The sequence below is a fragment of the Alternaria rosae genome (genome assembly GCF_020736505.1).
Source record: "Alternaria rosae strain MPI-PUGE-AT-0040 chromosome Unknown BKA58scaffold_9, whole genome shotgun sequence".
Lineage (NCBI taxonomy): Eukaryota > Fungi > Ascomycota > Dothideomycetes > Pleosporales > Pleosporaceae > Alternaria > Alternaria rosae.
Window position 1 is genome coordinate 136927 of NW_025763578.1, and position 26400 is coordinate 163326.

At 52.2% G+C, this 26400-nt stretch overlaps 7 protein-coding genes across 7 annotated transcripts; 3 read left to right on the forward strand and 4 right to left on the reverse strand.

Moving 5' to 3' along the window:
- Positions 1–711: 711 nt before the first annotated feature.
- BKA58DRAFT_321494 (chaperonin 10-like protein) lies at positions 712–1892 on the forward strand (the record flags this gene model as incomplete). The annotated part of the gene is made up of 3 exons (XM_046167811.1): positions 712–1159; positions 1221–1679; positions 1741–1892. The coding sequence occupies 3 exons, from the start codon at positions 712–714 to the stop codon at positions 1890–1892; spliced, it is 1059 nt and encodes a 352-aa protein (XP_046021700.1).
- A 3076-nt stretch (positions 1893–4968) lies between these two features.
- On the reverse strand, positions 4969–8062 carry BKA58DRAFT_322582 (DNA replication and checkpoint protein-domain-containing protein; the record flags this gene model as incomplete). Its single annotated transcript, XM_046167858.1, has 6 exons — positions 4969–5241; positions 5321–6072; positions 6309–6313; positions 6558–6897; positions 6949–7878; positions 7930–8062. 6 exons carry the CDS (start codon positions 8060–8062, stop codon positions 4969–4971), a joined length of 2433 nt encoding a protein of 810 aa, XP_046021701.1.
- Positions 8063–8183: 121 nt separating this feature from the next.
- On the reverse strand, positions 8184–13029 carry BKA58DRAFT_423279 (uncharacterized protein). The gene is made up of 8 exons (XM_046172856.1): positions 12954–13029; positions 10479–12904; positions 10023–10275; positions 9890–9969; positions 9352–9834; positions 9084–9305; positions 8508–9033; positions 8184–8455 (listed from the first exon to the last, which is right to left on the reverse strand). The coding sequence occupies exons 1-8, from the start codon at positions 13006–13008 to the stop codon at positions 8364–8366; spliced, it is 4137 nt and encodes a 1378-aa protein (XP_046021702.1). The 5' UTR covers positions 13009–13029; the 3' UTR covers positions 8184–8363.
- Positions 13030–13166: 137 nt separating this feature from the next.
- BKA58DRAFT_442835 (signal recognition particle, SRP9/SRP14 subunit) lies at positions 13167–13638 on the forward strand (the record flags this gene model as incomplete). The annotated part of the gene is made up of 2 exons (XM_046173936.1): positions 13167–13196; positions 13246–13638. The coding sequence occupies 2 exons, from the start codon at positions 13167–13169 to the stop codon at positions 13636–13638; spliced, it is 423 nt and encodes a 140-aa protein (XP_046021703.1).
- Positions 13639–13765: 127 nt separating this feature from the next.
- On the reverse strand, positions 13766–15081 carry BKA58DRAFT_232052 (DOPA-like domain-containing protein). The gene is made up of 5 exons (XM_046166503.1): positions 14578–15081; positions 14386–14496; positions 14256–14335; positions 14116–14202; positions 13766–14066 (listed from the first exon to the last, which is right to left on the reverse strand). Exons 1-5 carry the CDS (start codon positions 14646–14648, stop codon positions 13894–13896), a joined length of 522 nt encoding a protein of 173 aa, XP_046021704.1. The 5' UTR covers positions 14649–15081; the 3' UTR covers positions 13766–13893.
- Positions 15070–17508, forward strand: BKA58DRAFT_471959 (uncharacterized protein). The gene is made up of 2 exons (XM_046175255.1): positions 15070–16839; positions 16906–17508. The coding sequence occupies exons 1-2, from the start codon at positions 15239–15241 to the stop codon at positions 17030–17032; spliced, it is 1728 nt and encodes a 575-aa protein (XP_046021705.1). The 5' UTR covers positions 15070–15238; the 3' UTR covers positions 17033–17508.
- Positions 17509–18362: 854 nt separating this feature from the next.
- Positions 18363–26287, reverse strand: BKA58DRAFT_413639 (uncharacterized protein; the record flags this gene model as incomplete). Its single annotated transcript, XM_046172437.1, has 11 exons — positions 18363–18485; positions 18548–18743; positions 18796–19356; positions 19406–19746; positions 19931–20024; positions 20210–22099; positions 22214–22267; positions 23393–23618; positions 23769–24674; positions 24742–24825; positions 25570–26287. The coding sequence occupies 11 exons, from the start codon at positions 26285–26287 to the stop codon at positions 18363–18365; spliced, it is 5193 nt and encodes a 1730-aa protein (XP_046021706.1).
- Positions 26288–26400: the final 113 nt, after the last annotated feature.

The window sequence follows — 26400 nt, forward strand, 5'->3', positions numbered from 1 at the left end:
TTCAGAAGATACCCATTGTTACGAAAGAAAAAGGAATACATCATCGATAACCACCGGATTGGGGACAGGAAGGAAGCATTGCCGGTGCCCACCCCGGCCCACGCATGATTTGGAGGCTGCTCGGAGTCTAGATCCGGCCTGCCGAGCCATGAGTGACGGGGGAAGGTGCGGGGCTATCGTCCACGGTCCGCCTACACTGGAAGCAATCCTTGATACGCGTTTTCTTGTTCCCTTTGTTGCCCAAAAGCCTTGCGCTTCGCTCTACGATCTCGTTAGCATATACCCTTTTTTGTATACCCAGTTTAGATTTTTATCTGTTACGCCCGAGCGATATAATACTACTAATACATCAACGATTTTTCTTCCCATACCGGCTTCATGGTGCTTCTCTCGTCTCGGGCTTTGTGAGTATTGCGCCGCGGGGTTATTGTCACCTCGACTATCGGGAATGATCACCCTCACTCCACTGTCATGCAGCGGTAGACCATTCCCGACCGTTGCACGCGGTAGATATATCTACATGGCTCCACTACGCGACGTGTCGGATTTTCTTCTCGGTTTATTCTCCGTTGTCATTACCTGGTCTCCCTTCGCTCCTTCACCTTTAGCATCGGCGTGCAGCTGACACTTACGCTCTCGTTACACACAACCCCACCCCAATCATATCCAGCATATCCCCTTTACCTGAATTACTTCACCATTATGGGGTCAATGGCAGACAAGAAAACCATGCGTGCGCAACAGTACGATGCGCGGGACAACAAGCTGCACCTCAACGAAATACCCATCCCGACACCGCGCGAACATGAGATTCTGGTCAAAATGGGCAGCGCATCCCTCTGCCACACTGATGCCATGCTCTTTGAGCCCAACGACCAAGGTCTGATTCTCGGCAAGAATCCCGTCACCATCGGCCACGAAGGAACCGGCAGAGTAGTATCAACCGGCTCGGGAGACCTAGCCCGAACGTTCAAAGAAGGCGACCCCATCGGCTTCCTCTGCGCAGTAGATTGCTGCTTCGAGTGCCACGCCTGCAAAAACGTCCACAACGCATGGTGCGCAACAGGCGAGACCAAGATCCAAGGGTTCAGCGCCGACGGCTATTTCGCCGAATACGCAGTCGTAGATGCTAGGGAAGCCATCATTTTACCCGAAAACCGTCAGTCAATTTGATTTAGAACCAGAAAACTGGTGGGCAAATACTGACCTTACCATCACAGTGGACCCCAAGACCTCAGCCCCTCTCTTCTGCGCAGGCGTAACAGCCTACCACGGCATCGCAGACTGCCAACTCCCGCCTGGCTCCTGGCTCGCCGTAATCGGATGCGGCGGCCTAGGCCACATGGGCATCCAATACGCGAAAGCCATGGGCTACAACGTCATCGCCATCGATATCACTGATGACGCGATAGAAGAAGCGCGTGTCTGCGGCGCGGACTACACGTTCAACTCCATGGCCGACAAGGACTGGAAGAAGAAGATTGTAGAGCTTACAAAAGGCGGTGTACATGCAGCTGTTAACTTTACGGCGAGCAAGAAGTCGTACGACGACTGTCCGGCGATTGTCAAGGCGGGGCAGGGAATTATTATGGTGGTGGGAATTCCGCAGCAGCCGCTGGAGTTCAATGGGTTGGATATTGCGTTGGGGAGGTATCAGGTTAAGGGATCGAGTAATGGGAGTGAGTACAAGTTTTTCTTTTGTTCTAAATGGAAGGAGTGGAGATGCTAATTAGCGTGCAGCTTGCTACAACATGAGGGAGGCAGTGGAGTTCTCGGCGAAGCATAAGATTACGCCGCATATGACGACATTTAAGCTGGAGGAGGTGCCGAAGATGGTGGAATTGATGAATGCGCACAAGGCGAAGGGACGGATGGGTGTGGTGTTTGACTAAGAGGATGTTGGACGTGTGAGTGTAAGGCTCAGATTTCACCAAGTTACAAGCTTGCTCATCCAAGCTCATCAAAATACACTCATGGCGGTTCGGGACCGGTCTTTGAATACTCCGACCCCACACTTTCGACTACAAAGTCTCCTGCTACGGCACCTCTCTCCTTTCCTCAACTACACACTTCCTTCTCAAAGATCCCCCCAAAAAAACTGGGACGAGCTCATGATTCTCGTTCTTCTCTTCTTCATCAATTCAAACATACAAGGCAATCTTCGATGTCTACTTCAAAGCAGCACACAAAGATGCGGTGTTCCTGATTCCAGATTCCAGATTCCAGATTCCAGATTCCAGCAATTACATGTCGCTTTTGCAGCATTCAAGAATGTGGTAGCTACGATCAAAAATGGACGTAAGGGAAAGCCATGTGCTGTTCTGCTTCGGTATGCGAGCTTTATAGGGCCGTATCGACCGACTGGCTTTTCAAATGGACTTCAGCACGACTCAAGATTGCAACCCATGTTCATGATGGTTGCGTGAGAAAATACAAGTTCACAGCGTCCTCAAAAAGACAAATAAACCATAGCATGGAAAATTTGGTCCTGATCATATGCGCGCATACAAGCTTTGAGTTCACGTCATCAAAAGATAAGGATGCTTCCGACATGCCTGATCTATTTTCCGCCCCGTATCCACCAAGATGGACTATAAAACAGCCTCCAGTCTGGTTCATCTACTTGTCGTCTGCAACAACAGTTACTAGAAGAACTTTCAAAAAACAGCGCATGACTGGAGTACGTGGCTAGTTCTACTTTTCTTCTCAAAAGACGACCAGGATTTCGGAATGGACCAAGAAAGAGGTGGCGCAACTCAAAAATCTCTCCATATTTTTGGTTTAGAATTCTTACTATCAATTCTCGTATATCATTCTGAAAATACAAGCTGGGCGTGTCATGGAGAGATCTTCCTTGCGGCAATAAGAACATCGGATACTACTGCATGCCTCCGAAAGATTGGTTCCGGGATCACATGAGACCCTCGCTGTGACAGTACACAAAAGACGGTCACAGCTATAACATGAGAGTTGTGACTCAGAGCCATGGTATCACCCATGTTTGGTCTTAGCCAGAACTCAGTGCACGAGCTTGGCAAGAAGTACTTGAATACTTCTCTCCTTGAGTCCTCTCTTTGCTTGTCATTCTACACAACTTTCCATACTTATCTGGAACCCCAACAGAGAAAACCATGTGCTCCTGTCCTCTCCTTCTTCTTCTCCAAAACTGTTGCCGCTCAGACAAATGAACCGATCCAGAAACGAACCAAAACACATCACAGACATCGATGCGCTCCCTTTGGTATCATCCGCCCACAGCTCTCTTCTTCAAAGAAGTGAAAATCTACCTTGTATTGAAAGAGCACTTCGAACAAAATACAGAGTGGCTATATACATGTTTCTGAGTGTGAAGATTGAAAATTTTCAGCGTACACATCATGGGGTTGTGACCTTCTTTGGCCGGTCTGGAAACTGGGAACAGCTAAACATAAATACTCACCCTCTTCGGCTATTCTCTTTGCGTGGTTCTATACACTTTCTAAATAATTACCAAAGATTAAGTACTCGCACTTGATGAGTTTATATCTTGCAGACAAGTATAAAAGGAGAAATCCAAAATCGACATTCTCCACCACATGGGGATTTTGCTGGGTCGATCCTGAATCATGTCATCAAAATCGTGCAGCAACCCGCAAATGCGCAGACTGCATGGAGCAGACTATATAAGCACCCCTCCAGCCTTCTCTGACACTCCATCACAGTTTCTTTTTCTTTGTTCCAAAAGACACACTGCCCGCCTGCATATGCTGGGCCCTCTTCTCTTTCCAAAACTTACCACGTACGTTTGCATGGCTCTGGCTGCAAAACTCATCATGAGGCATTTCCATGAACCAAGATCCCTTCCTTCTAAAACTAGTATCTGTCCGCTTGATGATCCAGCCTCGCGGTTCCCAGGTTACTCAACTTCCATCCACCATTTTCTCCAAAATAACCAACAACAACCCGCATGTCTCCTGCAGAAGAAAACGCACTTCATCCACCAGCGAGAACTTTCCCGGCCCGAAAGTTCCGCAGCTGTGTCTTATGTCCCCCCTCGAGGAGTTCCATCTACATATAAAACTTCTTCCCTCTGCCGGTCTTCTTCCCTTCTATACCACCTTCTGATTCTTTCTTCTCCAAAAATTGTGAAGCAAAACTACATGGAGTCCGCCTCCTCTTTCTCCTCTGGAGAATCCCAAAAATCTCGGAAACACTGGCCCATGTTTCGGCCAGAGAACCACAGCTGCCCAGTACATGTTTGTCGGTCTCGATCCGAATACTTGAAGCAACATGTGGCGTTTCCTCTGCGCGAGGGAAATACTATAAACCCACGATGGACCTGGAATGACTCTACGTCCCTCAATTTAATACTGCTTTTGCATAAAACCAAAAGGCCTTCTTGATTTGGGTATGGGTGTGCTGCTCTGAGGAGCAAACCACGAACAGCGGTTCACTGCTTCTTCACTACACCAAAACGACTACGTTTCGCAATATCAAAAGCTGCAGGCGGGTCGAACATGACTGTGATTGCCTGGCTGGTGTTTCAAAAAAACCAAAGGATATTGCGCTCGGATGCTGGAGTCAAAAGATACCGGGAGTCTGTCATGCGTCCTGCTGAAAGTCCCGCATTACCATACTATGGGGACGACATTCGGGAACGGTTCCTTGATATACCTGAAAGCTCACCGAGTGATGTTCATGTGCGGTGGGCTTGAGATGTGTTCCGATAGCAGTCCATAGATTGAGCGATACCCCCAAACGGGCGTTATGGAGACAATGTGCCCGGATATCATGATGGTAGTGATGATGATTTTGATCATTATTCTTGTTTTGTCATTGATGTTGCTCTTCATCATAAGGCTATAGCCAAGCACATGGTCTGCAACCAGCACACTCCAGCCTCCCGCCTACTCCACGTGTCTTGATGCATATCGTACACCGTCCCATCTGATTCTTCCTCTGCTCCACTAGCCTCACTGTTCCTCCTTCCTAAACAATAGTCTCCAACTCCCTCGCATACCCCAGCGTATTCTCAATAACCTGATCGCTCGTAACCAGAATATCCCTGTTCAGATACTCGTCCTCCTGCTGGGGGAAGTATATCCTGCCGTCCTTGACAACCCAACCGCTCTCCTTCGCAAAGTTGACAACGCTGCCTTCCGAGTCGAGGAAGAGGAGGGATTTAGCGTCCGAGATGGGGATGGAAGGGTATGCGCGCTCGGAGCAGGAAGCGATTTCCTTGCGGATGGTTCCGATGAGGATCTAAGACGTGTTAGCAAGTAATCCAGTTGAATGTGCAAAGCAAACTATGTGTTTAGTAGTGGTGATGGCAGTGACATACCTCAGTAAACAGCGCAAACTCCTCGCCAGGCACCCTCTCGCTCTTCGTCTCGACCCACACCTTATCGTAGCTCCCCTCCATAAGCGCCTGCTCTAGACGAATCGGATACTGAATAAAGGGATCAGCCTCCAGCTTTGCGCTCGCCTGGGCGGCCGCCACCTCGAGCGTCTCGAGCAGCGTGTGGAACCCCGCGTAATCGCCCTCGCTCAGCAGCAGCAACAGGTATAGTCCCGTGACCTTGCTCGATTGGCTGCCGTCTTTGGGTAGTGTGGACTCGGGCAAAGAGTAGAAGGGCTGCAGCTGCTGGAAGTAGCGGGTGAAGGACTCGGTGTCTTTGAGCCGGATGGAGATGATGGCGCCGAGTTCGAGCGTCTCACGCGCGAGCTGCAGATGTTTCCGTGGGGATTTCTCTTGTGGGATCAGGGCGTTGAGGTTGAGGAGGGCGATCTTGGCTTTGCTCAGTAATGAGGTTGATTGCTGGTAGTTGTGCGACTTGAGCGTCTGGTGGAGCTGCTGGAGCACGCTGGAGAGTTCCTTTTCAGCCATGGTGTGCGGTGTCTCGCTTTTGGTGGTTGTCGTAGATGATGGGGAGGGTGAGCGCGGGGATTGAGCGGGTTGATGGCGTGGTTGGGTTGGGGTGTTTGTTGCGGCGAGTGGAAGCTTCGGTGGTTTACGTCGGGGGACCGTCGGCGTCGGAGGTGCTGGCCTTAGCGTGGGAAGCGTGCTCACCGACCGCCACGGCGCGTCATACCCTTCAAACGTACGATAGCGAATGTATGCCATCTTTCACTTGTTGTCAAACGCGCTGAACATATTCATGAGGGCCAAAAGTACGGTTTGAACACTTTTCAAGTTACAAGCCTGACATCCCACGCGTGCCAGGCACCAACACATCCAGATGACCTAACCGGTCACATTGTCCCAGCGTGGGAATATCTCTATTGGCAACTGGTATGCTTTGGTATTGGTCTACTTCTGTTTGCGATACTGCAGCTGACATGCCTTCTCGAACGTATTCAGAGTCTGCCTTGCATGACCGATTGGGTAGTCAGCACGCCACGCCTTACCTTGTGTTACCGTAGAGATTACTCTTGTGAAAATCTTCTACCCAGAGTACCGTATCGGGCCATGTAGACATGTCCATGGCCTGACCGGTTCGTAGTTCCAACACATCTCACCGCCGTCAGACGGAATATTGTCAAATCATGTTCCTTCTGCTTATCTTCTTCTCCCAAACTTTCCCTTTCCACCTCCACCAGTCGCTGCCTTGCCCTTGATGTTGAGTCTCCGATAGTTGGCATTTGCCGTAGCCTTGATCTTTCGGGCCGCTGTCTTTAGCACGCCTTCCTTGACCGGCTTCTCCTTTGCTTGCTCTGGTTTCTTTGCTGGCACTTGCCGTCTCCTCGGGGTATGTGAAGCGTCACTCGCGTAGTCAGAGTCCCCATCCAAGTCTGAACCAAACTCGTCTGCCAAATCTGCTGGTATCTGAGTTTCGGGAACTCCTGCTTGCTCCACGTCTAACTCGTCGTGTGTCTCTACGGCTGGTATTGGTTTGGGCTTTACAATGTTTGGACGCACTGAGAATTTGTTAGTCATGTAGCTCAGTCGATGGAAACATCACATCTTACTTATCACTCGCCGTGTCTGTCTCTTCAAGCCCTTCTTCTTCCAAGCCTTCCGTGGCTTGCCGTCACGGCCAAGTTCTGGCTCTTCCTCGCTGTCTTCATCAGACTCAAGACCTCGATCTGGACCTAGGGGCATTGCCGCCTGGCTGTCTTCGATCAAGATCTTCGGCGCTCTAGACTTCTTGGGTACAGTGATGCCTTCTTCCTCCATTTCCAACTCGCGCATTATGTCCGCCTCCTCGTCAAGTTGGTCCTCTTCATCTTTCCTCATAGCTTGTATCATGGAACTCAAACTTCGCCCAAGGCCGCGACGCATCCAGGGCGCAGGTCGTGATATGGGCTCCTCCACCTCGTCGATAGCGCTCAAGACATCGTCTCTCTTCAGGAACGCAGGTGTCGCTAGGCCTCTGGTTGTAGATGACGGTGTACCCTGCTCGTCTAACCTCCTCTTTTTCGGTGTGACAAATTGATTCAGGAGGAATCGCTTCCCGGCCGATAGTGGTGTCCGCTCCCCTCGTGCTCTTGACTCTAGCGACGTCTCGCTTGCTGCATCTTGTAGTCTTCTACTCGGTGTTTGTGGTACATTCAATCCTACATCTCCTAGTACAGTCCTCTGTTTGCTCGGGGTTCCTTGCGCGAACGGGAGCTGGTCGAAGAGACCTAGCACTATGCCATCGCGCTGAGGCGTGGGTCCTATGACGGTAGGTCCTTGCGGGGAGAGCAGCTCGGATGCGTAATCTACGTTTTCTAGTGTGTCTTCATCCTCTCTTTTCCTTTTCATCGGCGTGGAAACATTGGGTTTGGGCGCGACTTTAGGAGTACGTTCGACGTCGAGGCTCGCTTTTCGGCTGGGGGCGCGCTTTGAGGGGGTCTGCGGCGCGGCTTTGCTGGATAATCGTACTCGTAGTTTGTTGTACTCCTTGTACATTTGTGCTGCACATGTTCAGCATTACATCAGCAGTACCGGCGGCGTTCTATACGTACAGATCTCGGCATTGGCCTTGATATCATCGCGTCCCACCTTTCGGCCATTGTTTTCGGCGGCAAACTTCTTTTCCCAGACCTTCAGTTCCTGTCGTAGCACATTGCAGCGCTGTTCAATCTCGTCGTTACTCATGTTGTCTTGTGTGGGGTAGGAATGCGTGAAAGCGGAAACGCGAGCGTAATTGATTTCCGCATCTCAAATCGCGGTACGCGTTACGTGCACGCGACAAAACGCCACTAGCAGGGATGTCTCAGCCTTGCCGGCTCCACCCGCGGGCATCACATGCACATCAATCCCGAAAACTCAATTGGCAAGCATGACGCATCAGATATATTCTACAAAATACTATTCACAACTCCCTGCCCGCGCGCTTGAGAGCTCGAACATCATGTCGCTGATGCAGAAAGGGAAAGCCGGACCAAAAAAGGGGAATCTAGTAGTGAACAGCCTTGTCGTAGGTGGCCATGGCAGCCTCCTTGAACGCCTCAGCGAGGGTGGGGTGAGCGTGACATGTGCGGGCAACATCTGCTGATCGTTAGTTTTGTTCTGCGAAGTTAGATAATAAATTTGGACTCACCCTCTGAGCTAGCACCGTATTCGAGAGCAAGAGTGCCCTCTGCAATCATCTCACCGGCGTTGGCACCAATGATATGGATACCCAATATCCGATCAGTCTGAGCATCTGCCAGGAACTTGACCATTCCCTCAGAGTCGAGGTTGGTCTTGGCTCTTGAGTTGGCGGAGAAGGGGAAGGTTCCGTTCTTGTACTTGATACCGGCCTCCTTGAGCTCCTGCTCGTTCTGACCAACCCAAGCGACCTCGGGGTGAGTGTACATGACCGAAGGAATAGCGCCGTAGTTGACGTGGCCGTGGCCCTTGTGGATGTATTCGATGGCAGCGACAGCCTCCTCCTCAGCCTTGTGGGCAAGCATAGGTCCGAATGTGCAGTCTCCGATAGCGCGGATGTGGGGAATCTTGGTGCGGTACTCCTGGTCAATGATCAAGCGGCCCCTGTCGTCAGTCTCGAGGTTGATGTTGTCCAGACCAAGACCGGAGGTGTATGGGCGGCGACCGATGGCAACGAGAACGACGTCGCAGTCGATCTGTAATGGTTAGCATTCCTTCTAAACACAAATGTGTGCGCTGGACATACGGTCTCCTCCTTGCCACCCTTGGCGGCTTCAACGCTGACGTTGACGCCAGCGTCGTGAACCTCACCAGCGGTAACCTTGGTGTTCAGCTTGAACTTGAGACCCTGCTTTTGGAGAATCTTCTGTGTCTGCTTGGCGATTTCGTTATCCATACCAGGGCCACCAATTTGACCCAGGAACTCGACAACGGTAACCTCGGCGCCGAGACGCGACCATACGGAAGCCTACAAATCGTTAGAGAAGCCATGCAAATCAACTGATTTTCCCTACCATCTCAAGTCCGATGATACCACCCCCAATAACAGTCATCTTCTTTGGCACTTCCTGGAGCGCAATAGCGCCAGTGCTAGTAATGACCTTCTGCTCGTCAATGGTCAAGCCAGGGAAGGGTGTAGCCTCGGAACCAGTGGCGATGAGGATGTTCTTGCCGCGGACGGTGGTCTCGCCACCCTCAGTCAGGTTGACAGCGACGGTGTGCTCGTCCTGGAACGCGCCAGTGCCCTTGATGTATTCGACGTTGTTCTTCTTGAAAAGGAACTCGATTCCCTTGGTAAGACCGGAGACGGAGGTGTCCTTCGCCTTCATCATGGCGGGGAGGTTGAGCTTGACATCGCCGACGTCGATACCACGGCCCTTTGTGTCGTGGAGAATCTGGTGGTAGAGATGCGAGTTGTTGAGGAGCGATTTTGAGGGAATGCAGCCGACGTTCAAGCAGGTTCCACCGAGAGAGCCACGCTTCTCGATACAGGTGACCTATTGCTGTGTGAGCTTTTCGCACTGCGAAATGTCCATGACTGTCGTCGCTAACCTTCATGCCCGCCTGTCCTGCCTTGATGGCTGCGACATAGCCTGCGACACCACCACCGATGATGACCAGGTCCTTGTCCTCTATCCAGCAATCAGCACAACCCCGCCTAACGCCTCGCAGCAATGCGACTTACCAGCTTCCGACGCATAGCCTCGTCGTAACCGGTTCTGGAAGTAGATATTGGATGCGCAAAATGTCTTTTGGGAGACGGGCCGCGTCGCCCTCTGAATGGCGCGGGGTGCCAGTGAGCGGAACATGGTGGAGACTACCGAAGAATCGCTACCAAGAGAAGCCGTGAAGTGTACGGCGGGGATGACAGGCGTCAATGGATGGGGCGTGGGATGGGAGATGTGGTTGAGCTTTTTGCGGAGCTCGGCCGGGAAGGTCTATGCGGCTTCCGTAGGGTCAAGGGTGGCGCCAAGCTGACAAAGTGCCTCACATCTACTCCGTAACATCTTCGTCTCAGTGTCCCGGCAACCGGTATCGCATTACTCTACATGGAAAATAAAGGGTATTCTAGCTATATGTAACGGCAGTGACTCAACCCTTCCTATTTTCAATCCTCCGTCAACGTTGTGGTGGCCAATACTCTCGTCAACATGTCTATTATTGACTTGCAAGCCCATCGAACAGTCTCTTTTTCATGCTTCTCGACGATCTCTGTCTTGCTGATAACCTTCTTGAGGAAGAACTGCAGCCCAGCGATCATCTCAGGAGCCTGATCCACCTCCACGAATACTTCGCGCACTGCCCGCTCGTCTCGCTTATCTTTCGATTTGGATGCCTTGAACGACTCCAGAATCGTGGTGACTAGCAAGACTTCGATGAAGGTCTTGGTTTTTGGCTGCAAGTAAGGGAAGTTGAGGTTCTTGAGGCTGGTGATGGGTAGAGCTTTTCGGCCGATCAATGTGCCGTACAGTTTGCCTTGATTGACCAGTTTTCGGAGAGAGGTGTCGCCACCCGCATCGTTATCGTCATCATCCGAGTCATCTGCACCATCTTGCTTCTCTCCTAGGCTCTTGAAGATGTCCCATAGTGCAAACTGAAAGCTCTTTCGTGTCTTGTGATCTGAACAGACCTTCCGGGCAAGGACTGTGTAGTATGGGTTGTATGTCTTTTCGGCGCCTGCGCAATGAACAATGACTCGTGGTATTTCTGCTTCTTGAGATCTCTTGAGGTTGAGCTTATTCAGTCGTATCTGGGCGTCTTTGAAATCGCTGGCAGACATGATAGAGACGAAGATGGCGCGCCGAATATCAGTGTTCATGCGGTGTTCGCGGGCAAGTTGCACAAGATCGACTTCGCTGTCGTCGTCCTCAATGTCGATGGTTTTTGAAGTCTTGCCAGATTGTTTTGACTCCTCGGGCTTCTCCTCGTTGCCAGGTTCATTTCGCCAACTCGCTCCCACCAGCCACCACTTGCCTCTTTTATCCGTGTCTTTGATGTCCTTAAGACCAACGCGTAGCGGCTCGGTTGCTCTGAGGTTCCTTGAATTCAGAGTACCCAATTGCTTCTTCATCCGTATCGTATGCTCTCTTGAAAGTGCAGAATTGGCTATGCCTGTCTTCATCTTATTGTTCTTGAGGTCATTGATCGTCTCGATCATGAACTTTGTTCGGACGGGGAGGTTGTTCTGGCCAACCTTGGCCACAGACTTTTGCAGCAAGACGACAATATCTTTGAGTGAAGTTGGATCATCTTGTCGCAGTTGCGGGCCCGATGCCCTGACTACTCTCAGTAGGAGTTCGGTATTGATCTCCGTAAGTTCGTCGAGGAAGAATCGAATATAGTCAAAGACGATGTTGCTGCCAATGACCTGGTACGTGTACAGCTCCGCGACCACAGATATCAGGTTTGCTGTCTGCTTTCCATTGCCGTCTTTGTTCGGTTGGTAGTGTTGGTCGAATTCTGCGACAATGCGCTCCACTATTTGCGCACCAAAATCGGGTCCGATGACTTTATACACAGCAGCGATAAAGCCAGCGTGCAAGTTCAGAAAGGTATCGAGGAGAGCTGTGGGATCTGACAACATGCCAACGAGCAGGTCAACAAGCGTGTTATTGACGTAGCCTCGGGGGTTGTTCTGGTAGATATTCTCAATCTCCTTCAGGATAGACAATATGTTGGCTTCCGAGAGCCTGTTGAAGAGACCCTGAATTTGTCTTTTGAGACGCAGCAAAGCCTCCGTGTCTGAAGTAGGGGCTGCTCTCAGCGCAGGTGGTATGTACTTGGTCGGTTGAGCGTTCGCCGCTACGGGGGCGATGTAGGGGTTTTCTCGTATGCGTGGTTTTTCTGGTTCCGCATCTTCTATGTCGTCCTCATCAGAGCCCAGGTCGTCCTCCGAACCATCCTCAGTCTGGTCATCTTCGTCGAGGCCTGTCTCTTCCAGGTCCAGGTCCATGTCGTCCTCGTCAAATGCGGAACCTTCTGAATCGCTGTCCTCTTCCTCGCTCGACTCCTGACCCAAGGCCTTCCGCCTCTTGCTTGCAAGCCAATCGTCGTCCTCTTTCCTTTTCCTCTTTGTAGGTTGTGCATCCTCTTCGTCGCTGAAATCTCCAAGGTCGCCGAAAATGTCGTCCAGACCATCATCTGCTCCCTTGGATCTCTTTTTGCTCTTCACGCCTAGCCTCTTCTCCAACTTGGCAATCTCAGCGTCGTCTTGCGCCAACTTTTCCTGAGCAGCGCGCGATAGTTTGGGAGGCGGAGGCGACGCTTCCTTGGGTTGTGATGGTTTCGCTTTGAGGATACCCTTCAACGGTTTAGGCGACTCCTTCGCGGCTATTGGGGGTGGTGTGGCGTCGGATTCGATGTCATCCCAGTCTATTTCCTCTTCCTCGTCCTCATCGTCCGACTCGGGTTCACGACGTGGTCCCCGGCCATTGTGTGGGTGCACCGGTGCTGGCCGTCTGACCTGCTTGTTCTGGCGCTTCTTCTCTACGCGATCGGCCTTGCGTTTGTCCTTGCGATTCGGTGGCCCGTTGCGCGGTCCATTTCGTCGCTTGTTGTTCGCCGGGTCTATTGATGTTAGCACCCGAACATTACTAGAGTTAGTTGAACATATTACCGAACTGGTTTCTTAATTCCACGGGCAATTTGGGCCCTCCGAAAGCTGTGCGCATGTTGAGATGGTCGAGACGGTACGGTCGCAAAAAAGTTCGAGAAGTCGGAGTTTGGGTGAGAGAATCCCCGCGTCTCCGCTCCACACGGACGGCCGCGGGCATCCCACTATGCAACCAACCACTACATGGCGCGCGCACGATAGCACACGACTTTCACCATGGCGCGAGATCATCTAACCAACGATGAGGTACGGGATGTCAATTATTAAAGCGCCTATTCATGGCTGATCTCTGCAGTTCTTCACACGGCTCGCCAATCTTTTCGAGTACACGCGCACCAAAGGCCACGGCAGCGTCTACCTAGTCCAGAAGCGCATGACATTCGGTACCTCTGCTACACCTCCTCCAGCCAGCAAGATCGCCGACGATCCATTATGGGACATACACCCTGAAGAGCCCTTACCTGTCCTAATTCGCGCACACAACAACGGGAGTGACAAGAAGGCAGGCACAGACCGAGAGGACATCCCCAAGATAATATTGAGCACGGTGGTGAAGCCAGACGACTTGGACGCCTTCTATGCAAAGTATGCCGAGGCATGTAAGACAGGCATGAGCGGGCTGAAGAAGCGAGACAAGAAGAAGGCGAAGAAGACTAAGAAAAAGAAGAAGGGCGAGACCAAAGTATGAGGAACATCGGATACTACGAATGCATGAGACGCACAAGAAACACGTCGTTATCATAAAGCACCGATCGATTGATCTTGAGGGGTCACGCGGGTAGCACTAGAGTATGCCGCTGGAGGAGAAGTAGAAGGCACAACAATGACTTGGACGACGAAATCCTGTAAAACGCGGCACCAATGCACGGAGACTCAATAGAGTGCGGTGCACCAGAAGATACCACTAAATCACATCTATACATTACAGTCCCCACTGTTGTCCCTACAATGTCTCCGCCGTCTTCTTGAACATCTTTGTACTCACAGGCAGTGGTTGGCCCATCCATGTCGCTCTTTGCGTGTGGTCTCTCAACTCATCGTCGGTGTTTGGGTGAATCAGCGCAGACAATGGCCCTCTGTTGATCACGAGCCAGGGAATGAAAGCACCGAATTGCTCTACTAAATCGTCAGCATAGGCATACAGATGGGTTCTCTCCATACGTACCGGGTGTGAAGATGTTGACTTCAAACATGGCCAGAGGATGAGGACCAATGGGTCGATCCCATACTCGGTAAATGCGCAACTCGGGGACTTCGTACTGTATCAGCAATCATGCAAGTCGTGTGTATGAATGTTGTACCTACATTCGCGGCGTATCCGTTCCCACAGCTCGTTGGCGAACTTGACCTCCTCTTCATCAGACTGGAGGAAGTAAATGTGAACGCTAGTTGTTGTCAGATACATGAACGACTGCATCCCAAACCTAGCACTTACTCGAACCCTCCTCGAATTCCATTGGTTATAGGAGCTACAAAGGACTTGTATGCTTCGCTCTTCTTCTCGGCTGGTGGGTTTACGTAGGATTTCCCGTCCTCAGCCCTTTCACTGTACAGTGTTAGCACAGTCTCATCTAGATACATGATGGCAATCGAGCTGTGTAACGGACATATTCAAAGGGGAACGTACTCGGGTAATGGCTCGAGGCCTTCGTAGCCTTTCAGAGGAGACGCATACGTGTAGAGATTTGGATCGGCCATCGTTCAAACTGAATGCTATGTTGATTTTCAGGTGCACTTCTCTTGTTGTATTGCGCAACTTCTATAAATGACCAAACAATCAACAATACGCAGCGGAGGTCTTCCGTTTGTCAGCGCGGAATTACAGCGGCCTTGGTTTGCAATACCCCAATGCAGTCAGTCAGCTCATGTACCAAGGTACAGATACACTCATACATCTGGCTTTCACCACTTACGTCAAATCGCTCAATCATGTGAGCCTAAGTGTCAAGTCCAGAGTGTGGTGTAAGAGATGAGTGAGCTGCCAAGTCACACCGAAGCATTACGTTCAATCTGGGCAACAAGCAATAGTTAGGAACCCTTCGTAAGCCGACGGGGAAAACGAATCTAGCATATAGCTCACTATCAACATGAGACGCATTGATATGACTCTTCACCGACAGATAAGGAGGCGGCGCAGGAACTATAAGTCCTTATCGATACATGTCGCGCTTCACATAGGCGTGCACGGAGCCTTGGAGGGGTGAGTCAAGCACCCCGCGGCCACCCAATATATTTCGGAGCGCAACAACGACCCATTGAACACCACACGATACCCCAATCTCGCAACCATGGCCGAAGCCACCTACTATATCGACGAAGACGTCGGTCACGACACCCCAGAACAAACTGGCGACGAATCGCTGCCCTACAAATCACTCGGATACGCTGTCCTCACCCGCGGCGAGACAGCCAAGTTCCTCACCCGCAAGAGCGTCACTGGCGAGATTGCAGAAGGCGCCGACGCGACATCGAGGTTAGAATGGAAGGATGCCGCCAAGTCGGCCATGAAGAAGGCCGTCAACTACGCCAAGACGCAGAAGAAGAAGCAGGAGAAGGACCAACAATTGCTTGCGCAGCGCATGAAGGAGGAGCACGATCGCAACAAGGTGCTGGATGAGGCTAAGAAGATTGTTATAGAAGAGGACAAGAGCCTGCCAGCGCCCATCAAGATCAAGCTCGACGACACCGACTCGAAGAAGATTACACTGGGAGATGGCAAGGACACAAAGGGCACACGTGTACGTGTCTTTGGTCGGGTACATCGTGAGCGGAGACAAAAGGATGTCATGTTCGTTACTTTAAGAGATGGCTACGGTCAGATGCAAGTCATCTTCACCGGAAACCTTGCAAAGACCTACGACGCCCTTACCTTGACCCGCGAGACCAGCATGGAGATTTTCGGAGAGCTGCGAAAGATCCCAGAGGGCGCACACGCACCCAACAACCGCGAACTGCACGTCGACTACTACAAGATCCACGATGGATGGAAGGCGGCGGGTGGTGATGATGCCATTACCAACAGAGTATCAAAGGACACTGAGCACGCGACACTACTTGACCTGCGACATCTCACTCTCCGCGGAGAGACAGCCTCTAAGGTTATGATTGTCCGTGATGCCGTCGAGTTTGCCTTCAACCAGGTGTACAAGGAAATGCGATTACGCAAGGTCAGCCCGCCAGCGCTCGTCCAGACGCAGGTCGAAGGCGGTGCCACGCTCTTCAAATTCGGCTACTACAACGAAGAAGCCTACCTCACCCAGTCATCCCAACTCTATCTCGAGACCTGCCTTCCATCCATGGGCGACGTCTACTGTATCGAGAAGTCTTTCCGCGCAGAGAAGTCACTCACCCGCCGCCATCTAGCAGAGTACACGCACGTCGAAGCCGAACTCGACTACATCAACTTCGACGACCTTCTCAACCACCTGGAAGAAGTCATGTGCCGCGTCCTTGAAGTCACAATGGCCGATCCCGTCGTCAAGCAATATATCATGGACCTCAACCCGGAGTTCCAACTCCCCGAGCGACCATTCAAGCGCATGAAGTACCAGGACGCCATTGACTGGCTCGTCGAGCACGAGATCCCCAATGAAGACGGCGAGCCGCACAAGTTCGGTGACGATATTGCTGAGGCTGCTGAGCGTCGCATGACGGATATCATCAACAGGCCTATCTTCTTGACCCATTTCCCCACAGAGATCAAGGCTTTCTACATGCTCAAGGACAAGGACGACGCGCGGGTCACCGAGAGCGTCGACTGCCTGATGCCGGGTGTTGGTGAGATTGTCGGAGGCAGCATGAGGATGGATAACTACGATGAGTTAATGGGTGCGTTTGCACGTGAGGGTATCGATCCTGCGGCGTACTACTGGTACACCGACCAGAGGAAGTAAGTCCACCCCTCCCATCAACACACCTGTGCACTAGTTCAGGATTTTCTAACACAACCCTTTAGATACGGTTCCTCCCCCCACGGCGGCTACGGCCTCGGTCTCGAGCGTTTCCTCGCCTGGCTCTGCAAGCAGCACACCGTCCGCGACTGCTGCCTGTACCCCCGCTATTTCGGCCGCTGCAAGCCTTGAGAAAAGAACCCGACGTCCCCTTCCACGCATCTTTGCCCCGAAGCTCTCGTCCTGCGGAACGAGATGGAGTATGAGTTGAATTGATTCATGTGACGTGGCCCCACGATAGCCAGGCTACCGCTTTTGCCAGCACACATGGCCTCTATTGTCTTGTCTTGTCGCATTAGGCTGAGACGAATGGGACCGAAGCGTTAGATGAAATCATATCCAATCAACATGTTTCCATGCGCCCCGCCTTGTTTATGTTTTGTTTTCCCGGTCAAAGACTGTGTTGCAGCCTCATTGATGTATACACACGAAGCGGGGTCGATAGGCCATCAGCAGTTGCGCTGGGTCTTGGTTCGTTGCTTATCGTGGAACTGTGTGCAACGCGTCTGACATGGTGAACCCGGTGAACCCCCCAGTCGACCCGCAAACTCTCCTGCTCATCTATATCGACTCTCACGTAAGGGAGCTGCAACTTCACATTTCACATGAGCTTCATTTGCATATGTGCACAAGAGACGTCATAGACACAGCATCCACCCAGTTCGTAGACCGACTAAAACTACATGTCTTCCTAAGATACCGCATCCAGATACCCTCCCTCCCGTTTCGAAACCAGTATACAAGCTTCGCAAGTATACTAGTTAACGTGAAACTGGTCGAACTCGCAAAAATCGGGGGAGAGGAAAGAAAGTTTACACTTTGTCCCACGCGTTCAGCTTACCTCCCCCAGAAGAACGCCGAAGATAAGGACGACAAAACAAAAAAGCTCCTCACCAAGAAGCTGAGAATTGTACAAAAGTACCCCGTGTAAAACTCCTCGCTATGCAGTTGTGTGGTACAGCGAAATGAAAGTGTCCCTGGCAAAAGCGCGCAAGGACTTGGCAGTAGATAGCTGTTGGTACCGGCAAACAAAGACGTATGGGTGGGGGGGAAAGAGCGAGCGCCGAATTCGCGCATCGTGTGCATAACAGGTGATCCGCCGGAACAAGGTACGGGGAATGGGGCAGAGAGAGCTTTTTTTCAAAAAAGAGACAAAAATCGTTGACGTGTCGGTCAAGGACCGTGCCGCGCGTCCGTTAGCGAACAAGTGTCATGTTCGAGTACGGAAGTTGAGCGCGTTGGCTGAGCTGACGGCTGAGCATTCCCAACGACTTCGCCACAGACAGCCTAGGAACTATGCACTACCTTGACGATGTCTTGGAATAGTATGGCGGAGTTGGAATCTTTGGGGTTGAGTGCATGAAGAGTGTTGTGGGGGGCCCAGATGGGTCCAAGTTGCGCGGTGGCGTCACGACAACCAGGCTAAATGTTTAGGTTTAGATCCGGTGTGCTTGAACAGGAATCAAGCTCCAAGTCGACGCTGGATGAGCTGCTGAAGCAGCTTCAACTGCGCGCGCTCGTCATCAGAGGGTGGTGGTGGGTCTGCGTTGGACATGGCGGTGATGACGGCCGGGGGAGCTTCGGACTGTTTCACGTGGATTAGCGCCGAGGATCAAAACAAGGCCGGTGGGCCACAGGTCGTCTTACAGTGAGACCGAGGATGAGAGCTTGAACTGTGCCCTCACCCAGATTCATCTCCGGCGTCTTATTTGCCAGCTGCGCCAGAGACAGTGCTGCTTGCTGCTGCTGGAAGTTGTGCGCAAGGAAATTTTGCATGGACGCTCTGCGCTGTGATGCAGCTTCTGCGGACTTGCGGGCTTCTGCTTTCTTGACGACACGGCCACTGCAATGTGTTAGTGACTGGTTTGATGAGCTGCTGATGTGACTGTATATACCTCTTGACCTTGCTGACGAAGTCAAGGATGACTCCCTTCTCCGGAACACGGAAGATCTTAGAGTTGACATCCTTGGGATCGTTGTCACCAAACACATAATTACCTTCGCCATCAGTGTCGTCGTCAGGATCATTAGTGATATCGATCAATCCATTGTTGCGAATGCCACGTGAAAAGGTGGGCTCAACGTATTCAGGTTGCTTGCGCACACGCACTCTGCGTGGCACCCGAGTCACCGGCGCGGCATCGGCCATTTCAGAATCCCCATCTTTGGAACTCAGGTCGTTCTGCAACAGTAAACCGCTGCGCAGGTCATGTTCAATATGTCGAGGACACCTCCAGGCATCCCGCTGTGATGCCTCAAGGCTGATGTGTGGCGGGTTAGCGAGAGGCGGGTCGACGCAGTCCAAGTGCCAGTACGCGTGACAAAAGTCACACTTCAGCATTTGGCGCTTGTGGCCGCTCGACACTCCGCACTGCGTGCATAAAATGACTTTGTGGTCAGCATCGATAAGTCTGGTGTATTCAGGCTTCTGGTAGCCATAGCCACTGTTCTTCGCTCTGTTGTGATGTTAGTGCCAAATCACGCGACGGAACGCGTCACACTTACAGTGGAAACTTCTTGACCTCCTCAAAATACGAGCCGTCAGGACGTGCAGAAACGCCCTCGAAGTTATTTTGGATGTCGGAAGGCAGAGCAAACGCGCGAGGATTTGTGCGCTCAAGCTTGTTGAAGAGGGGTCCCAGGCTAGGATACGACTCTGCGGCATCGTCGGATACAGCGAACTTTGTGTTGCACTCATAACAGTAGAACGCTCCATCTGGAACCTCTGTTCGCGGCGGATCGCAGCAGAGAAGGTGAAAGACGCGTGGACAGTTTTCGCAGCACACAAACTCGCCTGCGCCTCTACACGCAGAGCAGAAGTCGTCGCTCTCTGACTGTGGCGAGTTCTGGCATTCTGTTAGAGGTGAAGAAAGGATAGAAAGTGGAGGAGAATATGGAAATTTGAGCGGCGTGATGTTTGTAGTGAGCAACATTGATGTTGGGGATGAAAAAGAGAAATTGTTGTTGATGAGTTGTGTGGTGGAAGAGAAATGGTGTGGTTGGACGCTTCGGGAATCCAGTGGCACTTACCGGGTCATTGTCATCAGGCCCCAACTGTCTCGAACCGCCACCACCAGTAAAGGCTACACCAGCAATAGGTCCTGCGTCTCGGTTTTTGACCGGCCTATACGTGTAACAGTTAGCCTTGTAACGATTTGATGACATGCACGGAATGTACGATGCAAACATGTGCAAACACGTAGAGCTTGGTCAGTCGACGCTTACAGCCCTGTGCTGAACCGGGTACATGCATCGACCAACGCCGAGAAATTGACAAGGATGCTGAGAAAATGAGCTGAGGATACTTACGATCGTTTTGTCCTGGCGCCCTGTCCGTTGGTGAGCTTGACCCGCTTAGGTGCCGGCCCCACTGCTGGCGTTGAAGGACGCGACGACATGGCGGGTTCGAACTGAGGTGAGGAGAAGCGCGACGGATCCTCTCGCAGGCGTTTGGTGCCATGGTTTGGAACTCGTCCGGCGCGTCGTGGTTGATCAGAATCAACAGGTGGTCCCACGGCGATTTGAGAGTCGGTCAGAGACTCAGTCTCAAGAATTTCGTCATCAAAGCGAACATCAGAGACGGGAGGAGGGAATTGCTCGAACTTGCGAATAGGCTGCTGGTCCACCATAGCTTTTCGCATTTCATAGATTCGGTCATCTTCCGCTTGCTGTTCTGCGGTCGGTGGCTGCTGTTTGTAGGCATGCTTTCCAAAGAGCTTCCCGGCATTGCTTTTCATCTTTTTAGCAGCACGCGCAGCCGCAATATTCTTGCCCTTCTTCGGTGGCACGACAGGCGCAGCTGCAGCGGGTTTCCCATTGACCTGCACAGGCTCTGGAGGGCCTTTCTGGACGATCTCTTCGTTGACATCTGACAGCTCAGAATCGCTCCCACCAGTGTCCGGTGTCCTCGCTGCTGGAGTGGGTGCTCCGGTGGATAATCCTCCGTCCACATCCATTGCAGAATCCTGGGCCTGAGTCCCGTTGGTAGCGGTTCGTTTTCTGGGCGACTTGGGCGGCATTCTTGGTGTTGACTCAGTTGAGGTATCTGCAGTCGCTGGAAGAGCGGGTGCGCTGCTGAACGGGTGAAGTGCTTGACCTGAATTTTGATCGAGAGCTGATTGCAATGCTTTGTGTGAAAAGCTTGTAGCCGAATTAGTAGAGTTCAGGAGGTTTCGATCTTGGTAGTCGTTGACGGCGGAGGCAGAGTCATCAGGAACAATCTCACTGCTGGCCCTTGGGGACGGCTGCTGACTGAAGAATGAGGCTCCATGATTCACTGCGGATTGCTGGTCATAGCGCCTGTTCTTGCTCAAGCCCAACCTCATCTTTTCCTCTTGCTTGAATTGCTTGATGAACATGCGAAATCGGACCATCTGCGCATTGGTGCTCTTTCTGTGAATAACTGATTCGATCGCGTCTGCCAAGTCTGAATCGATTTTGCTCTGCTCGTAGGCGCGCCTCAAGGCAATGCCCACGTAGCGCTTGCCCGAGTTGCTGTTGGCTTTGGAAATCGCATCGTTGACAGCAATCTGAATGCGCTGAGTCGCAGCCTCAACTGGCTCCGACATGGAGACGGCTTGTACTGCCGGGCTCGCAGAAACCGAGGCGCTCTTCGTGTGACCGATTTTCATTGTGGGCGTCTTGCCGTTGACGGGTGTCTTGCTCTGCACTGGGGTCTTGCCCCTGACGGGAGTTTTCGACACTTTCACTTTCTTCTTCGGTTTTGTCGCGGGCTCGTAGTCGTCGTCCTCGTCGTCCTCGAGGATGGGAAAAGCGGCCTGCATCTCTTCCTCCTCTTGCCGCTCTGAGTCGTCAGGCTCAAGCTCAGGAGCTGGAGTGACTTCTGGCGTCGACCCAACCTCGTCACCACCGAAACCCAAGCTCTTGCCCAATAGCGAATTTCGTGCAGCCGGTCCGTCGAGAGCGCGCGCGCGCTGCTTGTCCTTGGCCTTTGGAGGTACACCGAGGGGGGCCATATTCTCCAAGACGCCGTGCCGCGCAAACCCGTGCTCTTCGAACGATGGGGCCAGAGTTTGCGGTTGGGGTTCAGTCCACTCGGTAATTGAACGTTGCTTCTTCTCGTTGACGTGCTCGCTCGGGGTGCCGGTGGGTGAGGCGTAGGGTGTGGTGCTGGACCTTTGCTGCGATTTGAAGTCGCGCGACTCCCGGAGAGACTTGCGGAGGGCCGGCATGGCGAAACTACACTTTGGTCAGCGCGCTATTATAATCACGAACACGATTAGACTTACTTCACGTGTTGTCCGAGAATTTACACGCCGCAATGCCGTGCCCGTCGTTGTGGGTCGGTAGTACAGGAATGAGAGTCGCTGAAGGTTGTTCGAGGGTGCCCTGGACGCTTGGACGGACCTTCTTATTATGTCAGCCCCCTACACATGCGCAAACATCGCCATGTCTTACTGTCGTCAGTAATGAAATATATGAATAGCCTGAGGCTTCTTCGATTCTCTGATTGTTTATTCAGTTCTGACAAAGGCGGGGTGCGGTGTTGGTGCAATGATACCAAAGAATCCACAATCTCTTGTCCGCTTTTTCCCTGACGTGCCCAAATTCACCTTCACCAATCGCCACTTGCAGATCTGGTCGTACAATACGTGAACGCGTGCATGAATAGAGATGATGGTATTGACATTGTTCCTGACTTCACTTTGATAAGTCTTTAAAGCACAATCCTGTCTTTGCATGATCTACTCAGGGGTAAATTCTGATCCATGCTTTACTTCACTCTACACCATGCTTGGCTATCCGCGTAGAGCACCATAACTTTCGTGTGTTGTAGCGAACAACATAGTCAGGAACCTCTTGTAGCCTCTCACGATTTGCCGTGTTCAGCGCTTGGGGGGGGGGGGGGGGGGGGGGGGGAGGGGGGGGGGGGGGGGGGGGGGGGGGGGGGGGGGGGAAGGGGGGGGGGGGGGTGGGGGGGGGGGGGGGGGGGGGGGGGGGGGGGGGGGAACAATAGCATAACGGATGGAAAAGATAAATCGAAGACAAGAACAAGGACGCGAAGTCGCCCGACATCCACTCCACCCTTCGCTATGAGTACCTCGAAAACATAAGGCCCCTCCTGAAATGACGTGTATGTATGTCGCGTCCACGTTCGCTTAAACATGAAGGGGGATGAAGCTGTGTTCGACTGCCAAAGACGCCCCAGACCGCCTGGAACGATCTCAGTCCGTGAGCCGTCCGTAACTCCTTGAATGCGCGCGCGTTAGCTACCAGATTCTGCATTCGTCAACATCACGCATAAGAAGCGACAAATGCTGGCCGGTGAATAGGTGTCTGTTTTTTTTTGGGATTGTTATCGCTTCTACTTAATCATGTGCACGAGCACAAGACAAAGTACATCAGACCTAGGTCTTTTGCCGATTTTCTTTCCGATCCTGCCGTTTTTTGCAGTCACCAAAAAGTCCGTGTCATCCAGGCGCATAGTCGAGAGGCGCGTATGGCGTCAAGGTCTTCGCAAGCTGCGTCTACTCCTCGTCGTCACTCTCCTCCTCTTCGGCAGGAGCAGCACCGCCGTCAGCGGCCTTCTTGGCGGGCTTCTTCTTCTTCTTCTTGTTCTTCTTTGTCGAAGTCTTTCCAATGGGCTGTTCGAGAATCTTGAGGATCTCCTCGTCCTCAATCTTCTTGTCAGACTTGTACTTAGAGGTGTCGATGCCAGCGGGTTGAGCCAGGCGCTGCATGCCGTTCTTGGTAATCGCTGTTGAAATGTCAGCTATCGAAACAAGATTCATAATCCTTCGCAATCAAGCAAACGAGAGTGGAAATCTGGAGATCAAGCAACCGACCACATCGGCCAATATCGGGCATCTCCATGCACAGACAGAGCAGGTGAAATCCTCGGACTTACCAACAGTGCTGAACAACCTAGCTACGGGCTGGTTGTCCTTATCAACGACGACTTCGTACTGGCGGAGCACACCTGTGCGGACACACTCGACAACACCAACCTTGGCAGCCTTCTCGTCCTCAAGCTGGCGCAAACTGAAGGGGAAGGTGCCGAACTTCTTGACAACTTCAGACAACAGGCTTCGCGAGGTAGGGCGCTTGAGCTGGTAAGTGGTGGCTGTACGTCGGTGTAGAGTGGTCCTGTTGCTGTTGCTCTTGACCTTGCCGCTTCCGAGACTGACACCCATCTCAACACCCCACACTTCGCCGACCTCAGGGAGACCGTCTCCTCGGACACCCTCGCCGGGCGCAAGAATGATCTTCTTCTTGGACTCGATCTCGTTGTGGTCGAATTGCCAGATGGTGGTGCTCTCGACGAGGTTGCAACCGTACGCCTTGACAACCTTCTCAAGCATGTTGGTCATTTGGCTCTGAGTGTAGGCCTTCTTTGACGCAGCCTTCTTTTGCTCCTCCTCATCGCCATGGGCAACCAAGCCTGGGGGTACCATCAACCTCAGCAGAAGCTCATTCGCGTAGTGTGTAGCCAGAATGAGATCTGCCTCCTTTCCGGTGACCTCGTCGGCAGCTCCGACAATGACATTGTCGCAAACGATGGCGCAGAAGCCATCGATCTGGGCACCCAGCTGGATCTTGACAACCTCTCCCTCCTTCAGTGTCACGGCGGCTTCCTCGGCATCGGTCTTGAGTGGTGTGTACGGGGTGATGTAGGCGCTCGGCGAGATGGTGGTGCAGTGTCCAATGCCCTTAAGGACCTTTTTGCCCTTGTAGACCTTGGCGACCTCCTCGTCTAGGAGCTTGTCACCGCGCTCGCAGAGCTCGACAATGTTGGCATCAGCGGCGATCCATCCTGGACTGATCAGTTTGTGTTCATGTTTACGCGCGGGAAACAAGCGCAAGTGTGGGGAGCGTCGTACCGGAGACCTCCTTGAGGACTTTCTGGGAGATGTCGGCGGCGACCTTGTACTTGGTGATAGTATCCGGGTTCGCCAGAGTGTAGTCTGCAATATGGGTTAGCTTCTGCGACTCATTGACAGCACAAAACTGAGGTCGAAGCTATCTTCGTCTGAATAGCTCTCATGTCGATGGCATTAATAGCGAATAAGGATCGAGCTTACCGACAGCTGCTGTTTCGGCCATCTTGAGTATAGTTGAGTGTGGGAAGATGGTCTAGAAGCTAGAATTGGAGTGGTGCGCGAGGTCGTTCCTGTGTTCAGACCAGCCCCTCAGTGGGGTGCTTTCGAGCTTTCGCTTAGCCAGAGCCCAATGACGATGATCGCCTGACAACATCACACTCGACCTGCTTTACTTCTGTTCTTGAATTAATTGCCTGCATCTAGAAACTGGGCTTGTGGTCAGCCGGATCACTGTTGGCAAGCTCGTATTTGAAACATTGGCATGATTGCAGAGCAAATCCACTGCTGTCATGCTGCAGTGCACTTCTCCATAAGCCACGCTATTGACAGCTTCGACAGCGTGCCAGACATTTAATGGTATCAAGTACATTGTTCCAGGCTAATGAACTTGTATCATCCCCACAAACAACTCCCTCTGTCTCTAAACCTCCAAAACCCCATCCACAACCACCGCACGATGATCACTCGCATAGACCCCATCCTCAAACCGATTTGGCAGCACACTATAACCCTCAACACCCCAATCCCCCTCTCCCCTCGGTCCTACAAACACAAAATCAATCAGCGACTTATCCACATCATCGAAAGCCGTATACGTATTCTCGTCACCATACAGCCACTTAGCCTGCTCCTTCGTATCGTGCAGGAGAGACGACGCGTTATTCAGCATGATGTACGCATCATCCGTAATCTCAGAGTTGAGGTCGCCGGCTAGGAAGAAAGACAGGCCAGTGGACGAGTAGTTTGAAGCCGGGGAAGCGATATCCGCAGCAATGCCTTCGATAATCCTCGCGGATTCGCGGCGCGAGATAGCGCCGGAGTTGTCGAAATGTGTCGACATGGCTACTATTTCCTTCTTGCTTGTCATGTGCTTGAACGTGCCGATGGTCACTATGCGAACGGAGCCTGCGTCCCAGCCTTTCTTCCCAACAGCTCCGTCTTCGTTTAGCCAGACAGTCTTCCAGGTCACGAGTTCCCAGACGGCTGGGCGGTAGATGACAGGGCTGTATTCGCCTTCGGTTTTGCCGTCGTCGCGGCCTACGCCAATGTAGGCCCATTCGTTGCCGAGACCGGCCATTATATCGACGATTTGCTCGTTGAGCACTTCTTGTAGACAGATGAAGGCCTCGGGGTTGTGGAGCGTGTTGTAGTGCAGCTCGTTGAGGATCAGTTGTTTCCGGGTTGACCAGGGCTTCTCGCCTGCGGCTGGTGGATCGGCGGCATAACGGATGTTGTGGGTTAAGATTCGGATTGGGAGAGTAGCAGCTTGTGCTTTCATGATGAAGGCGAGCAGGGTGGTGACGAGCAGCGCTGCGTTGAGCATCATGACGACAGGCTAGGTACTTAGGTACCTATTACCGGAACCGAACACGTGACGGAGTGAAGCGGGGACAATGTTCTCTCTAGCAACGACTGCGAAGAAGGCTTGTGATAAGCAGA

Coding starts and splice junctions, on each gene's coding strand:
- BKA58DRAFT_232052 (XM_046166503.1), bottom strand. CDS start 14,648: ATGGCCGATCCAAATCTCTACACGTATGCGTCTCCTCTGAAAGGCTAC. Junction 14,203..14,255: donor GGAACGGATACGCCGCGAAT/GTAGGTACAACA, acceptor TACAGTACGAAG/TCCCCGAGTTGCGCATTTAC. Junction 14,067..14,115: donor AGTCAACATCTTCACACCCG/GTACGTATGGAG, acceptor ACGATTTAGTAG/AGCAATTCGGTGCTTTCATT.
- BKA58DRAFT_423279 (XM_046172856.1), bottom strand. CDS start 13,008: ATGCGCACAGCTTTCGGAGGGCCCAAATTGCCCGTGGAATTAAGAAAC. Junction 10,276..10,478: donor TAATAGACATGTTGACGAGA/GTATTGGCCACC, acceptor GAAGCCGCATAG/ACCTTCCCGGCCGAGCTCCG. Junction 9,970..10,022: donor AGGCTATGCGTCGGAAGCTG/GTAAGTCGCATT, acceptor ATTGCTGGATAG/AGGACAAGGACCTGGTCATC.
- BKA58DRAFT_471959 (XM_046175255.1), top strand. CDS start 15,239: ATGGCCGAAGCCACCTACTATATCGACGAAGACGTCGGTCACGACACC. Junction 16,840..16,905: donor TGGTACACCGACCAGAGGAA/GTAAGTCCACCC, acceptor ACAACCCTTTAG/ATACGGTTCCTCCCCCCACG.